This window comes from Meleagris gallopavo, chromosome 2, assembly GCF_905368555.1.
Source record: "Meleagris gallopavo chromosome 2, MGAL_WU_HG_1.1, whole genome shotgun sequence".
NCBI lineage: Eukaryota > Metazoa > Chordata > Aves > Galliformes > Phasianidae > Meleagris > Meleagris gallopavo.
The window spans coordinates 84,229,984-84,248,473 of NC_139405.1; the positions used below are offsets into that span (position 1 = coordinate 84,229,984).

General features: G+C 36.4%; 1 protein-coding gene across 1 annotated transcript in view; it reads left to right on the forward strand.

Moving 5' to 3' along the window:
* EYS (EGF-like photoreceptor maintenance factor) overlaps window positions 1-18,490 on the forward strand; it is a 765,389-nt gene that overhangs the window by 244,277 nt on the left and 502,622 nt on the right. Inside the window, exons 19-20 of the mRNA XM_085217834.1 lie at window positions 8,204-8,401; window positions 10,656-10,777. Coding sequence (XP_085073960.1) covers window positions 8,204-8,401; window positions 10,656-10,777 — 320 coding nt within the window. The remainder of the gene's footprint in view (window positions 1-8,203; window positions 8,402-10,655; window positions 10,778-18,490) is intronic.

The window sequence follows — 18,490 nt, forward strand, 5'->3', positions numbered from 1 at the left end:
GTTAATTTTTTCCTCCTATCATATTCCAGAGTACATTAGATTTTGTTTATATAAATATACTGCATTGTTTTCTTATGCCACAAAGCAGATGAAACTCAGCAGCTGTTGATAAAATAATTGCAGGCTTCTCAGAGATATCTGTGAACTTTTCAAAGTTACAGAAAAAGATAATTTTGTACACTTATAGAGACAGTTTAATCTTTATCCTTGAGACATTTATTCTTTAGATTTTCCAAGACTTCAAAATTTAAGCATTTAACTGATTGCTTGTTAGAGTTCCTAAGTCTTCCATTATTCTATATGTTTATGAAGGCCTCTTGTGATGAAATCAACAATACAGATTTCTCTGATGTGATCAGATTATTTTGTAGATTAAAATGCTTTCAAAAGAACTATGTTGGGAATACCATCAAATTGCCCATGGATTTGGAATGGATGTTACTGGTAGATCTGGGATATTGACGGTTCATAGTTTCACAGTGCATCTACCTCCTCTGACCCTCATCTGATGCCCAAGGGTAGGTGCTACTTCCTGGCTGGTTCATCACCTCTTGTCCATGCCTCCATGTGGACCATGATGCCATTTCATCTGTCCTCAAAGCTTCCTGTCCTCATGAGTCCATGTATCGCATAGTACTAGATCAGTTAATATTATTTAAGACATTGATCCTCAAATGACACTCTTCTTGATCCAGAACTAGCCACAGTTTATTTTCACTATATTCTCATAATCATGCCAGCAGTTTGCAATCAGATGTATTTTGTCATTGATTCCTCTCCTACTTTTACTGCAAAATGCTGACTTTGAAAGCTGTTGTCAGATTTAATTCCTTAAAATGTTTGTAGCAAATGACTTTTTTATTAAATTATTTTTCCAAAAGAATAGCAGAACTGAAGAGATGCCATTTCTGATTATAAGAGAAATCTGTAGTACACATCACAACATTTCATACACAAATTTATGCTGAGCAAATAACAAACATCAATCGTTTTACATAAGAAAATGGAAACTTAGGTCACTTATTTATTACATCATTATATATATATATATATATATTACTTATAATAATAGCTTTAACAAATCAAGGTATTATTCAGGGAGAAATTGTCTATTTTCAGTTTTCATTTATGATATTTAGTATCTACTGTGGAAATATTACAAGCAAATGCTGTTGGAGAGATAATTGATTAGAACTAGCAGAATTATATTTCTGATCATGCAATATCTCATTATTAAACAAAATAAAAGTGTTTTCCAAATAAAATATTAATTAGTTAGAATCATAGAATTACCAAGGTTGGAAAAGACCTAAAAGATCATCCAGTCCAACTGTTCACCTATTACCAATAGCTCCCACTAAACCATGTCCCTCAACACAACATCCAGTCTTTCCTGGAACACCCCCAGAGTCTGCGACTCCACCACCTCCCTGGGCAGTCAATTCTAGTGCCTGACCACCCTTTCTGAAAAGTAATACTTCCTAATGTCCAGCTTGAATCTCCCCTGCCGTAGCTTGAAACCATTCCCTCTGGTCCTATCACTAATGACACGAGAGAAGAGGCCGACCCCAGCTCACTACCTCCTCCCTCCAGGAAGTTGTAGATTGCAATGAGGTCTCCCCTGAGCCTCCTCTTCTCCAGGCTGAACATTCCCAGCTCCTTCAGCCTCTCCTCACATGGCCTGTGTTCCAGACCCCTCACCAGCTTTGTTGCCCTCCTTTGAACACGTTCCAGGGCCTCAATGTCTTTCTTGCAGTGAGGGGCCCCAAACTGGACACAGTACTTGAGGTGCGGCCTCACTAGTGCTGAGTACAGGGGAACAATCACCTCTCTGCTCTTGCTGGCAACACTGTTTCTGATGCAAGCCAGGATGCCATTGGCCTTCTTGGCCACCTGGGCACACTGTCAGCTCATGTTCAGCCAAGCATCAATCAATACCCCCAGGTCCATTTCCTCTACGCAGTCCTCCAGCCACACTGCCCCAAGCCTGTAGCGTTGTGTAGTTGTTACATATTTTATGTTCATTGAGTTATATTCATTTGATATATTGTGCCACTGAAAACTGAAATTTCCTTCAACTTTGTAAATTAATTGCTAGTCCATATTCTTTTCTGTTGTACTGGGTTTCTTACTAATGGAGAGGCTTTTAATTCTCTAGTAAAGGCAATCTCTTCTTGTTATCAATAAAATATACTCAGGACTTAAAACAGCGAAAATGTTAAACGTGTCTAATTGAAATAAGCACGGTTGGAAAGATATGCTGAACTTATTAATTTATTAATGAACTTCCATGTTTGACTCTTTCACATTTGATGTGTTGGACATAGTTACTTTCTCTTTTCTGTCAGCTAACTATGTTTAGTGAACATCACCTTTTTTGTTCTGCAATGGCCAACTTAAAAATCTTGATATGTGAGTGGGAGAAGACAACTTACACTGTGTTTCCTAATATATAGCATTCCTTTCTGTCAAAAATCCCAGACTTCCAGAAACCTACCAGATGAAAAACTCCCTAGTATTTAGGTAAAAATAGGTGTATGGTATAATTAATCAGCTACACATTCACAATTACTTATTTCCTCAAAAATAGTTTAACAAATTTTATTTTAAAAAAAGAGAAAATGCAGTAGATGTGAATCTCTATTCTGATAAATTTACTTTCATAAACAAATGTTGCATCCCTAGTCTGTCTGTCTGCTTGATTTGACCAAGTAACCTTAAATGAACATTTACAGCCTTGTACAAAATGCTGATATGGCAGCAACAGCAGAAGGCCATTCATCTTACATATAACCATAACTGCCTGTTACTATCCTGTGAATATGTCCTTTTCCAAAACTTTCTAATTTAAATCAGAAAACATAATTTTCTTGTATTCTTGCTGCTTGTATTAATTAGATTGCTAATTAGTTCTTTAATGATGAATGACTTTCATGCTTGCATTAAAAATAGTATAATGCTTGTGATCCTCTGAATGAAGGAAGGGTGTTTTACATTATTGATTCTCAACGCTGACAGTAAAAAAAAAAAAATTTACTCAAAGAAAGCAACTGAGTAGGTAAGATAAAATCTTCTTTTCTTTTATTTCCAGCCTTCTAGTTGGTATAGGAATGAAATCTCTTATACTTTAGTCGCATAAAAAGATTTCCCAAGCAGTGATATGCAGGAAAGCTGTGTGGGAGAAAAAGAGGTTGCATTTCCAATTAAGATGAAGGTGAAGTGGCTTGAAAGAAAGCACTGAAAAAACAATTTAGAATACTACATATAGTTAGTATAGTACCATCTGTTTTGGCCTCATTTGGTAAATAGGAATATTACCCCAGAACTTTATGACTAGATTTTAATTTTCAGTTCTTTATACTTGTAAGGACAACATAAATGTTTTTGCTTTGTGTGGTGCAACTTCTCTTTGCTCTGGCAATAGGCAGTAATTTACATTTCTCCTCATTTCTTATGGAGTGGGAAAAGGTCCGTTTTGTCAGGGAAATATATATTTTGGTGTAATGTCAAATCAGTGCATACATCACTGAAATTCCTGCCCTTCTGGGAATGTACCAGCAAGAATCTGAAGAAGAGGTATAAATATATGCTGCAGCTTGCAGAATAGCATGACTAGACTACAAAGAGGTGGTTTGAGATGTAAAGATCAAAACCATCTTTGGCAACAATAGCAGTGAGATGATGGAGCTTATAATCCTAAAAGAATTATGAAATGCATGTAGCAGATCCTTGACATCACTGAGCTGACTTTGGTCTGTTTAGGGATCTCTTTTGCAGTTCCCATCGGTGACTTCACTGAAGGGGAAACAGATTTATCTTGATCCCACTGATTTATCTTGAAGGATATGTCAAAGTACAAACCTTTCCAATATAAAGGAAATCAAGCATACGCAGCAGAAAAATTTACAAACTGAGAACAGAAAACCATGCACACAAAAGGTAAATGCAATGGTGAGCTACCTAAGTGGTAGGCACACAGTCATATGGGGATGGAATCAGTGCAGCTGAAGTGCAACCGGAGCTATAACTAGCAAGGCACATGAAGCACAACAACAGAGTTCCATTGTTCTACTGTGAATTGAGAGTCTGGGAAAAATGAGATCCCATTGCTCAATGATGTAACAGGAGACTTGGAAAAGTCTGAGATACTCATTGAAATTTTGATTTCATTTATTTATTTATTTATTTTTAAACCAGTGTTGGAGCAGGGCTTCTTCAGTCTGCAGAAGAAACATTTTCAGGAGGACCAAACAGCAGCCTGCCACTTACTTAATGTGAACTTATTTTTCACTAAGAGGGTGGCAAAGCACTGGAACAGGCTGCACAGAGAAGTTGTAGATGCCCCATTCCTGGAGACGTTCAAGGCCATGGGCAACTTATTCTAGTTCCTGATTTAGTAGTTGGCAACCCTGGCCACAGCAGGAGGGTTGGAACAAGATGAGCTTTGAGGTCCCTTCCAAACCAAGCCATTCTGTGACACTATGATTGTATGACTCTTGTGATTCCATGATTGATTCAAGCTTCTTTTTTCAGAGTGCACAGTGAAGACATTCACCCAGGGTTTCATTAAAAACAAAATGAAAAAAAAGCAGCACAATAAAACCTTATAATCAGAACGTAAATATGCCAATATGTTTTAAAACTAAATTTATGAAAGCCAAAGAAGAATGAAAATTTACATTATCTCAGTTCCTTATTTTCTGAGTGGCTTCATCCCTTTGTCTCCATCTCCTTTGAGATATTTATAAACAGTAATCTGACTCCCCCTCAGTCTTCTTTTCCCCAGGCTGAACAGACCCAAGATACTCAGCCTTTCCTCAGAGAGGAGGTGGTCCAGGTCCCTTATGATCTTTGTGGCCCTGTCCTGGACTCCTTCCAGGGGACCCTTGTTTCTTTTTAAACTGGGGAGCCCAGAATTGGACACAGTATTCTAAATGTGCCCTCACCAGGGCAAAGTAGGGGAGAACGATCAGGTCCCTCCACCTGCTGGCCACACTCTTTTTAATGCACCCCAGGATACCATTGGCCTTCTTGGCCACAAGTGTGCATTGCTATTTCATGGCCAACCTGTTGTTCTCAGGAACACCCAAGTCCTTTTCCTAAGAGGCCCTCTCCAGCTGGCTTATCTGTGCACAAACTTATTGATACAGAATAAATATTTTTAAGTAATGTAAACTTGTGGCCTTCAGGGCATACAACCTCACTGTTTCTTCTCTGATTATTCACAAGTTGCATATCAAAACTCTGTTATGCTCCCATCTGAAAAGCAGTTAGTATCCAGCACTGGTGAAGGATACTACACTAGCCAAAAACTGATGCACTGTGTCATGACCTCTGCTTTATCTAACAAAAATCGTCTGCCACCAAATAACACTTGGCATGTAAGAGGGCAGGCAAATCTTATTACCATCAACTCAGAAGAAAAACAAATACTGCATTACTGGATCATCTGACAGTTCCACTTGTGAACTATGTGTTAAGCTTATTTAGGGGGGTGAGAACTCCACTTTAGGAATCAGCAAGGTCTTCACTCATGTCAAGCTGTTGTGATATGAAGATGAAAACTTTTGGGCAAAACTCAGTGAGCCATATGGTAGCTTTTGTTATGCAGTTTCAGGGAATTCCAAAAGTCATATTGTGGCCTGCAAGAACACTATACATCAGAGGAACTACTGGTGACAGAAAGACAGGGAACAAGCTGTGCCATTTTTTTCTTCTCCATTAGTATCACTACATTGATCAGATAGCTGATTGTATGTTGCTATTATTTTTTAGTTCTATTCCAATTCTATTCTTGCTTGTTTCTTTTGCTTTTGGAAGCTGCAAAAATAAACACTGCAGATATAGCTGCTTTAAACCAGTTTTGGATCACCCAAAAAAGGTAAAAGTCACAGTCTAGTAATAAAGAAGGAATTGTTTATCTCTTTCTGAGGATCAGAGTTCACTAAGCACTCTAAAGATCCTTCTTTTTGCTGCTGCCAGCCCTTAAATGAGGTTAGCAAAGGCCAGACCCTGGGTCCACCCCTTCCAATGGCACAGGTGAATTGCTTCCATCTGTGCTCTCAGGACTGGCTATACCGCTTCACCAGGTGTTCAGTCACAGGTTCAGGCCATGACCTTACAGTTCCTATGCAGAAGCATTGAGAGTTCAGCCTTCAAATTACTCTGCCTTATAGCAGAGATTCAGCTCATGTAAAATCCTTGGGATGTTTTGGAGAGCATGTGTTTCATTATTAAGAAGACCCTGTGATAGCCAGTGGGCTACTATATAGGTAACAGTTCCCATAGGATGAACAAAATGTGGAATAGTCCAACAACATTTTGCCTATACTGGCAAAATACAAGCAAAGGAGAAAATACATAGGTTCAATTGACTTTGGCCTATACTAAGCACATCATAGAAGTGAGTCTGATGGTCCTCTTTTACACAAGAGCCCAAATAATTTTACTGACAACATACCTCAATACATATAAGTACATTTTTCAAGTTAAACTTCAATATCATTCAGTCTAATGGTCATCTTAATACTTAAGTTTTACAATGAGTTTTTCATCCCTTCACTATATCCTGAATTTTTAAGGATTGTTAAGCATTCAAACAAGCCACTAAATGGCACTCAGTGGCACTGTAGCTTGATCTCAACCACTATGTTTTAGTTTTGTTCTTCTGAAACTATAACAAAATATTCAATTTGTTGCTCCAAAATAAGTTAACCACTTAACTGATTCAGTTTCCTCAAAATTACATCCAATAAACTATATGGTCAGTTCCGTTAGCAATTGTATACAATATACAAAACTGCTAAATACTCCAGGTGACTTGTAGCACCAGTCAATTACTTCTCAAGAATTCTTATCTGAACAGAAATTGAAAATTCTAGGGACTATTATACATCTCACAAATAGGGCTTCTCTCGCATGCTGTGTGCAGATACCCAGCTGCTGGCAGCAGCACTGCAGGGCCTTCTGTGAGGTGAGGCCAGGGCTGCCTGGCTCCAACAGCCCACCGGGACATAACTGGGCCCTGCATGCAAAAATGCTGCACAGCAGCTGTGTGAGAGGGTGATGAAAAATAATGTGAGAGAAACAACCCTACAGACACCAGTGTTACTGAAGAAGGATGGGGAGGAGGTGCTTCAGGAAGGACTGGCTGAGCAGCCAGAGCTGAGGAAGGCGCCTAAGGAAAGTGGGCAGAGGGTCAGAAGGACTGCAAACTGTGCGCACCACCTTTGGTAGGCACAGCACATACACAGCTCATAGAGCACTGGCAGAAAGGCAGACAGGCTCCACAGGTCCTCAGAGAGCTGGTGCACAGCTGGTTGCAGCCCTGAAAGCCAGCAAAGTCTGCCTGAAACAGCCTGAAAGAACAGACTTGCCTTCAGCAGTGGTGAGGGAAAGGAGAAGCAGCTTTACAATCCCATTTGATCTCTCTTATGTCTGCCCTCAGTGTTTTGAGGTTTTGCAGCTGGAAAACATGCATCAGCCTTGTTTATGTGCTTACAAAGTAAGATTCACTTTAAAGGACCTTTAAATCTTTTAAAATCCATTGCAAACTAAGGATTTAGATGAGGGCATCTGTGACCCAAGATCACAATTACACAATTCCCTGATTACCCCAGAGAAATGCACATAATCTATTACACATTAGAGTAGAATAGAAAGAAACTGTAGGAGATTCTATTTTGTATTTTATGTACTGTGGAGGTAGCCACTCATCATAAAATAAAAGCAACAACACATAATTTAATATATATTTAATAATATATTTAATAATACAAGGTTACTTGCACTTCATTTATATTTGGGATTAGGAGTTAACCTATAAACAAATTGTATCATAGCTGTGATAATATGAAGAAGTAACAAGAAGCTGCAAATTAAAAATCATTTTCTTAAGTGCAGTTTTTGAGCTATTTTAGTGGACAGTGGTAAACAGAAAAATATAAAAGGTATTCAAGTGCTATTTCGATTTTGAAATACAATGTCATTATATAAACAAAACAGGAACAAATCATCCTTTTTGGTTTGTAGAACAGCAAAGCAAGTAAGTATTTCTGCATGGCACTGTACATATACATATCTCTGAGAGCCTCCAACTTGATTTTAAGCAGGGGTCTAAAGAAAATACAGCTCACAATAGGCAGCAGCTGCAGGGATATGTTCATTAGTTAAATGCTGACAGCTTTCCTGCTTTTCTTTTCAGGTTCGAACTGTGAGTTTAGGCCTTGTGAGGCCAGTAATCCCTGTGAGAATGGAGCTATGTGTACAGAAGAAATGAATTTGGATGCTTTTCCCCTTGGATTCCAGTGCCAGTGTGTGAAGGGTTTTGCAGGTCCACGCTGTGAGATCAATGTCAATGAGTGCAGTTCTAACCCTTGCCTCCATGGATACTGTTATGACAGTGAGTTCAGTCTGGTTACTTCCTTTAATGTAGAGTAGTCTTTCTGTTGAAGCATCTGTAGCTACTGAGCTCCTCTGGGGAGAATAGTGGATAATTTACTGAAATTCAGCTTGTCTGGAATTCCACAGCCAGTGCCTGGAGGATTATTTTTGCCAACTGCCTCGACTCCTGGTCCTGAGGTTTGTGTGTTTAGGGACAGCTAATGAGAAATTTTAATGAGATTTGTGCTGTCTCCTAAATTAGCCAAATATATCTTACATTGTGCATCTGATAAGAGAATAGTCAGTTGCTAAAAAGGAGCTCGTAGAGCAACTAAGCACTATATGTGATAATTCTAACGAGTCCAAAAATTGCATTAATTATCAAACATGGAAAATAGAGTGTCCATTTACTATCATGTGCTCTGTATCATGTAACCGTGTAACTGACTCTTTTCCTGGTAATCGTATTTGCATGCTTTAGAAGCAACTTGATGATGAATTACTCTACCATATTCTGTCTGGATCAGCAGGCTACACTGAATAGCAGCCAGTAATTAATGGAGTACTTAATGGAAATGTTGTGGGTTAAAACCTATCAGAACCCATTCTGTGCTAGGTAAACAAAAGGGAAAGAGGTAATTTTCAGAAAAAGTTACTAACTCTGGTTGAAAAGGGGAATGATATCTGGAGGTCACATAGTTATACCTCCTACTGGACTAATGTTGTCTTTTTCTCACTGTTTTGAAAGCCCTTACAGAAGGAAATTCCAGAAACATTGGAAAGCCTATTCCACTTCTGCTCTACTCTTGTAATTATTTCTACACCCTCAATATCCCATATGGATCTTCTAGGCTATGATTTTTATCCATCAACCCATATCACTAGAAAAAGGAATTCCGTTGTCATTTCAGTAACTGCTTTTGAAGTTATTATTACTTAATTATCTAACTACTAACCTTTTCCTGAGGGGACTAATACAGAGCGAGCCTAGCTGACTTCACCTTTCCCCATACTTGAAGCACTGGGCCAACCTGAGAATTTCCCTGAAATTCAGAATTCTTAGACAAATTTACCGAAAATCTAATTGACTTGCTGTCCTAAAATTCTAACTCCAAATTGCTAAGTATATCATTGCCTAACACTTTCCTAGTTAAATAAAAAAATAATTATGAATAAGCTTTAAGAATTCCATGTTTTCATACATGGAAAAAAGATGATTGGCTTCATAATTTATCTAGTATCTATTTCCTGAGAAGTTTACAGATATTTTCTATTCACTGTATATTCACTGGGGAACATTTTTGAACTGGAACTTAGATGAGATGCAGTAAAGTTCTTCATGCCGTATGTTTTTGTGGATGGTTTGGCTTTGTGGTACCTCCAAAATTGACTTGTACCACGTGGACGTGTCAGTTCTTCTGCACTGCACTTTTTGCACTGACTGTAAAAAGTTCAAATACTGAGGAAGATGTAAAGGTCTGAGCAGATAAAAAATGCTGCTGCTCTGGAGAACTTAACATATTTGATGAATATAATAGCAGCTCTGTGTATAGACACAGTGACAGACTAGATTCCGTGGTAAATCTCAGAGATAATGAAGAACCTAGGGACCTCTTTGAGTTTATAGGAAATCCAGGCCTGCACGGGCTGCAATTATTGCTCTCACAAACTCCTTATACAGATGTAGTACTCTAAAGACTCCCTTTAGATTATTAATGATGAAAAACAGATATAATTCTTATTATTACCTTGCTAATATTGAAATGAAGTATAAATATCCATCATAGGTTAAGCTGCCAAATTCTAGGCAAGTTTTCTTTTAATGTAGTGCTATAATAGAAGGCATTTCTTACAAAACAAAACAACCTCGTACCCAACCCCCAAAATAAAAAAAAAAAGCGAACAGAAAATTCACAACACTTAACCATCCCAATCTCAGACACAATATTAAAGATAAAATCTTATATTCACAGTTTTATGAACTAAAATTCTTTATTAGCTCATGAAATGTCATTACTTTTTCAGAAGCTAGTAAATGAAAATTGATTTATAATTCTTGTGTTAAAACATTTGATTTTTTAAATTAAACGCAGTGCATAATATTAAAAAGGTGTTTTAAAGCAATGCATTTAATTTATTTCCATTCTAACATGTCTACACTTTCCACATACACCATTGTGATGAGTAGTTGTAACTGTAGCTTACTTAAATTTACATCATTTAGTTGTTATTACTGAAGCAACCCTAGTACTGAAATACTATCTCTGTTACAGTTGTCAATGGCTTCTATTGCTTGTGCAACCCAGGATATGCAGGACTAACATGTGAGCAGGACATTGATGACTGCATAAACAACGCTTGTGAGCACAATTCTACTTGTGTTGACCTCCATTTGGTTAGTAAAAAATATTTTTTAATTAAGATGTTTGTTCAGTTCTGCCCAAAAACTAGAGTTATAGGTTCAGAACTGTTCCAAGTCCTGAATATGCACTTAATCCATACACCTATTAAGAGCTTTATATTTTGTCTTCCTATTTTTGTATTTTTTTTTTTTTAAATGTAGGTTTCCCTGAAAGTAATGCTTCCTATTTATTTGCATAGAAACAACAACAGTTATAAAGAGCACAATAATGCTACTTGATAGAGCAAATTCTCAGCTATGAACACTATTTTTTAACATAGTCACCACCATTGACAATGCACTTTTACCCATGACGAACAAGAGCCTGCTTGCAGCGCTTATAAAAATCCGCAGGTGACCAATCACTATTCTCAAACACACCACCCACCACCTCACTCTGCTCACATTCACTATTTGGTCTTCATAAATGTTCAGCAAGTATTAATGGTTGTCAATAGGTGCAATTTTTCCTGCTTGGAGAAATTCAATTCCACACATTTGCTTCATACACACTTCTATGTCAGATGCCGTTTTGTCAGGCTGCGCTGCCATCTGTCACATTACAGCATCTAATGGAATAATTGGCAGGAAGGTTCAACCTCTGCTGCCATGCCACCAATATCTGCCTCTGACACTGTGGACCAACATAGTAAAGTAGGAGGCATTACTTTCAGAGCAGACTAATAGAATTATTGTATATTTATAATCATACATGCAATGAATGTTTTTATCATATAAAATTAGTTATTGAGTCAATATGGTTATTTAAGGAATTCAGTGAGGAGAATGTTTTCAACTATAAACTTTTTCTGTTTGTGGCCTTATTTTAAGTGACAGTAATACTCATTTACACCCATGGCATTGCCCTCAAGGGGCTTAAAAAGTCTCTTACTGTGCAAAGTTGCTTTAATTTAACTACTTCAGCAATTAATTTCAAAACTACTCAGCTATATTAGTTCCTGAAACTTGGAAAGTGTTAAAAATAACAACTCCTCAGAAATAAAAAATGATTCCTTCATGGAAGGAAAAGAGAGAAACAAGCATCTGCATTTTTTAAAATTTGACACCAGGTCTGGCCCATGTTCTATGTCACAACCCCAGAAATCCTAAGTCGGGAACCCATTTGTTTTCAATGTACTCAGTAGGAACACTAAGACTGTATAGCACAAATACTGTCCTTCAGGAACATTCAAACTGTCAAGGAAATCAGTTGTGATCTAAAAAAAATGCAAGAAAGATTGGCCTTTTAAAATTTCTTCTAATTTCTCCCAGCATGTTTGTAACAAATTTAAATTAACAAAGTGTTAAAGAAAGGAGTAGAATTCAGATCAAAATGCTTACCCAGAGATGACTTCAGCCACCCATATGCAGATGTCCACTTTTGGTGAACTGAACAACACAGTACATGACTGTGTAGGCCCCGTATGGCTACTGTCTGACTACTAATGCTGAGATAGACACTCATGTTTCCAGCATTCCGGCTGAATTCCATCCAAGGAGTCCAGAACAATGTGAGGAGTGTGGGAACCTGGTGGTCTTTGTTTGGGCTTTTTTAAATTTTCTCTAGTATATACAGGAAATTGCACTTTCTGCTAAATGCTGGTGGTAATCCAGCTATCACTGTTTCCTAAACTTGAACAGAAGTTAGATGCTTCAGTAGAAAATTTTCTCCAATAATCTACTCTCGTTTCCAGAACTGTTTCTTATTTTTCATGGTTAGAACACATAATACTTTCTATAACTATGCTTTGAGAACTAGTAAGTACCTTGGATAAAATTTCAGTGCCTTATATGGAGATTACAGAGCTTGTGTTGCTTTTGTTCTTGTCTTTGGACGTTATTGCAAAAGCATATATTTTCTTTAGCACTAGAACTCAATATTTCAATCTCTCATCCTGGACACATATTGCCATCTTAAAATCAGGCATTTCAGAAATAAGTTTCATGCTAGTAAGAAATGTTCTGTCCTGCTTCTATTAGACTGTTTTGTATATGTGGACATTCTATGTATTACCTGTCTGCAGTTGATGCATTAACTGAGACCTGAGATGGAATTAAAGTGGAAATATATACATGCAGAAGTTAAAACAAGACCTAAAAGTATCAGAAATGAATAAAAATTACAGATACTCTAGATAATGAACATATAATTCCACCAAGAGTGTTTGCTAGGCTTCATAAAATGAGTTGTAATATAGATCCAGGGAGAGTTTTTAATTTAGGCAAGATTAAACCTGCCAAAAAATGGTAGCTCACAGCAGTTTTTAATACTAATTTTGACGTTTTTCATCTTTGTTTTCTCAATTTGTTTGTGTTTATTTTTGTCCTGCAGTACCTATCCATTTCTCATCTTCTTTGTCACAGGCTGATGCCATTTTGTTGTAAATGGACTGTGACGCAGCAAATCAGTGAGATGCATGCAGACTTTCAGAGAAATCTGACATTTAAAAAAAGTAAAAATTTATTCAGTGTGGATTCAATGACTGTCTGGAGGAAATAAATAGAAACTTAATGTTAAGGTGTAATTTTAGACCTTGGATTTGATATTTTTCAGACCTCAATCACTTTCTCAACATCGTTCACCTATGTTGTCAGCATTACAGAAAACATTCAAAGTGAAATGCTTGCTCTGATGTTACTTAATGGGTACATAAAACAAATTCAGAATTTGTTCTGTGTTAGGAGACTGTAATTTGTGATAATAATGTGAATTTATGCTCTTAAGAAAAAGTAAACAAATACAGAACTGGCTCTGCTTAGTTGAAAAGCTAGTATCAGCATGTAATTAGTAATACAAAAAATAGGCAATTACTAATAATTTTGTTTAGCTATGGAAAAATAATGCATTGCTGTTCAATATTTAAACATTCTCATTATATTCTCTGTAGTACATTTACTTAAACTAATATTTCTGACACTAGTTTATGAAAGAAATCTCATGCGGTTCATTTTTTTAATTTGACTCCAGAAAGGTACATGTAAGACTAGCTCAGTAAGTAATTGCATTATTCAGTTTGTATGGGATGGCATTATTTGGCATAGAGTGTTGTTCTCAGTGTATTCACTTTCAAAGGACACTGAATTTTTTCCATTTAAAATTATGCAGTTTTATACCCCAAGATTCCTCAGTGGTGAGTGAATACAAACAAGCTTAATGAATTAACAAGAATTGATAAAAATGGAAGACACGTTCCCTCTTCATCTTCAGCCAGAATAATGGGAAAAAAATAGATACTGACATAACAATCCTGTAGAGAATTAATTTTTAATGTTTAAAGGGGCATCTTTTCTTTTAAAAAGTTAACAAACTGGAGAATTGGAAACAACTGAGGCATAATCAAGGAAGACTTAAGAACAGATGGAGAGCACAATAGTGTCATAATTTCTATATGAGCTATGCTTTTCTTCCAAAGATAAATTACAGTTCCCTTATTATACAAGTCAAGGACCAAAGATCTTAATGTGAGAAAGAGTTCCAACAGACACTGTAATGGCAACATACACTTCACAGACCTTTGTTGAGTCTCCAGGCAGTGGATGGCATTAAGCAATTGGACCGTGGGATGAGATCAGGACAAAAGTAAAGTACACAACTGAATGACACAACTAGGTCAACTCAAGGAGGCTCTGATTTTCTACCACATCCGTGAAGTCCAGTCCACCTGTCTACTATCTACTATATACTAGGACAAGTCACTATTAGTTATATTAGTCAAATTTTTGGTAGCTCAGGAATTTTAATTGGCTAACTATGCTAATGTAAGTTCTATTCGGAGGTCCAACAACTCAGATATCTTTGATGCATTTTTCTAGTTCAAAGTAAGAAGCAGATAGAGACAATTAGCATTGCCAAAAAGACACTTGCATTACATCTTTTTCCATTTTGTGTTGGTAATGTAGCATAGTACAGAGCTTTAAAACAAGACAACCTTGTTATATTAACCATGCACTAGCACAAATAAGTACAAAAAATTACAATCCTGTGTGCTGTGTTGACTGCAGCTGGTGTCTAAGCACCACACAGCTGCTCAATGACTCTATCCCTATTGTAGGGAGAGAATAGAGAGAGTGAAGCAATGTTAAGCAACGGATGATGAATTATAAAGTTGAATGAATTCAAGTTTCGTGGAAGAGGAATTATTTTACCTATAGCAACTACTACGAGTAAGAGGAACCAATTGCTTCCTTCTTTGGATCTCCTAGGCCAGCAAGCATTAAAAGTGGCTCTAGTACTTCTAGTACTATTAGTGTGGATTCCTATCATTTATACTCATCAAATTGCCATCTTATTTTGTGGAGTAACTATAAAGAACTTAAGGTATTGAAAAAAGAGATTGATGAGAAGGTTGGTTTGACACCAGTTGCTTTTCATATTGTCAATCACTGTGTTTGTTCTTTTTGTTTGTTAATTTAATACATATATATATATATATAACAAAACATTCCTGAATAAAATCTAAGTGATTTTCACTGTTCTAATAGGGATTTGGCCATTTGGCCAGTCCTACACAAAAGACTGGGAAATATCAGACTTAGAAGCATGTAGAAAAAATTAATTATTCAGTCAAACTAATGGATCAAAATAAAGGAATGAGAGAGAAGAATGATTGGAAGGCTGTAGTGCTGTTACTGCAGTAGCTGAGGAAAGGAAAGAGATGTTGAAACTTTAAGCATGCAGTACATAAGTACTGAAAAATAAACAGTAATTATATTATAAACTGTAATTATTTGTATGTTTTTTGTTTTTAAGGTGGCAGAAGGACTCAAGGTGAATTTCAATGATGTGTTTTTAGGAATGTGCATTTGAAGTTGTACGGAATGCTTCTATGAAAGATAGTACCAGTTATATATATATATATATACACATATACATTTCCCTGAAAAAAAAAAAATCAGAAAACTATTGAGAGTTAATAGACAAGAGGTCTTTCCAACTGATCATATTTCAAGAGCATAACCCACAAGTAGCACATTACATAAATTGTGAAATAAGGATTAATTGTAAGGAACTACGGCATTCAAAATTAAGGTAAAAAGTAGTAGTTCCGTTAGCAGTTTATGTTGCCAAAAAGAGGAGAGACAAATCTTTGCACTGACATAATTTCCTAAATTTATCATCCACCCTTATTTCCTGTTGAAAACAGAATCACATGTATATTCTTCTTACTAGGGAGAAAATATTATCTCCAAAACTTTTAATTTATTTTAGAACATCCAGAGATGCTCAAGGTATGATGAAGTAACAGCCTCAGGAGGTTCTGCCTTCTTGCTGATAAGAACAGGTGGTCTGACATTCAAAATGAGTACAGAGACTAGACACACCTTCTTCAGTGAAACACTTCCAGATTTCTGTGGGACTGGAAATTCTCTAAGGTGTCAATAAACCAAACAAAGTCTGCCTCTGGAATTGGTCTGAAACAGAACCTAATTTTAACTAAAGGTCAGACCATATAGCATGAATATTATACAGGGTACAGCAAGCAAGAAGCTGTTAACACTTCCCAGGTCACAAGAATTCAAGTAGAGTTGTTATATGTCTTTAATTGACTTCATTGAGAGAATCCATCTGCTGAAATTGTGAATGTGCTGTTTGACAAATCAGTTTCAGATTACCAATTACACACTCCAGAAAAGAGCAACACAGCAGCTGGAGTTCACTTAAGACTCACAGCTGCAGTAGTTGTTCTGTAAACTTCTACTGTTAATACAAGTCCCTGTGCTGCCCTGATATATTACATCTTCTACATATATATAGTTTAAAAAAAGGGTGTCCTCATAGTCCTTCAATAAAAATTGTCTTTGTAAAAAATCTAGTGAAATAACTCCCTCCTCTGCTTTGTGCTGCAGAGCTAGTGAATAAACAACACTGCAAAGCTAGCAGTACACAGACTGAAAACTTAATGCATTATGAATTTTATTTCTCTATGCTCGAATATGTCCACTTGAGTCAAAGCCATTGGAATGTATAAAATTAACTATTGACTTGCTAACTTAGGATAATATCCTTCACATTGATCCATAGAATTGTTTGTTGCTTGGAGGAAGTGATTATGATGTCTTATGTCTTAGTCTTCTAACTGAAGTCAGCAAATAAGCAAGAGAAAAACAGGATCTATTAAAGATAAAAGCAAACAATTGTTCATTAACTTCTCATTTAATATATTTGCTCTATTTATTATAGTATTTAAATTGCTTAAATTTGGCTTTTTCGAAGCAAATTGTAGACATTCCTGAAAACAGCTTTAATCAGCAATGTTGATAAATGCCATAGGCATGTAAGCCTTCTATTATCTTTCTTATAAACTGAATTTTAAGCACTATGCAGAATTGAATAAGATTGTTACAGAGTTGAGGAAAGGGAGACTAAGAGGCAGCTAAAGATGAAATTTCCAATGAGATTTCTGAACAGATGGCAAATCAGTTTGATAAAGTTACAGAAAGGGGATCCCAGATGGCGTGTAAGCTGCAGGTTATGCCAGAAGCAAGGAGAGTGCATGGAAAGAATCACTGATAGCAGGGAAAAACTGAAGAACTTCAGAGAACTGTGTGGAGAACCATGGTCTGTGTGTGGAAAACATAACCCTAAACCTCTGGTTTTTATATGGTATAGAGACTGACTTTTATTGAGGTAGAGCTGAAGCTTTTGTACCTTCAAAAGCATTATATGATGGGCAGGCAGTTTTATTATAGATACATAGGTCTATAGACACTTCAGTGACTCATTAGGATTTAGCTGCAGAGAAGTGGACACAGCAAATTGTCTGTGTTTATTACATTTACAGAACAGAAGGTCACAAAAGGATATGGGTCCATGAGGAAATCACTCCGGAAGAAGTTGAATCAGGAAATTTAAAGATCTTCAATCAGTCTATGGTAGCTGCCCATAAGTGTTTTTAACATGCAGCACACAAGAAATAAGATTGAATTTATTTTTTAGTAAAATGATGATGAACTAATCAAACTGCTGTGGAATAAGTCTGAGCATCAAGACAATTACTGAAAAGGAGCTCTTGGACTATAATTTCACATAACACTTTCTATTACAATTGTCTCTGAAATCAAGCCATGTGATTCAGGGCCGAGAATTTTAAGTCTCATCTAAACTCTGTTTAGAGAGCAGTACTGCATAATTTCTCATGATGTATTTTTTGTGACATTTGTTATCAATGAAGCTAGGCATCTTGCAAATACATACTTTTATTTGAAAACACAGAACCTTTTGCTTTAGTAGCAGGTGTTGAGCGCTCAACAGTTCTGAAAATCATCTCTTAAGATAAAAAAATATTTTTTTAAAAAAAACGAGGCATTAATTCAACCTATGAAAAGTTACCTGCTTGGTTAGACCAAACTCAGCTTAAGTATAATCTAATTTATTTAGGGCACCATTCAACTGAAACCTTAAACTAACTCTTCTTTTCTTGTTTGCATTACCCTACATATAAGTGGACACAAAAACACATTTTTTCCCTTACTGCATCCCTGCGTAGACTGGTTTCCTCATGCTCTTTTATACACTGTAAGAAGCAATGGAAAATTATTCCATTCAAGTAGATAAAAAAAACGTTAATTTCAGCATAACGTACATTTTGAGTATATTTGATTTTTAAACTCTTGCATTTTCATTTTAGCTTACACTTTTATGTGAGCTAAATGTAATTGATATAAGTCAGAACATAGAAGTTTTTCGATATGCAAGTCATTTTTCTG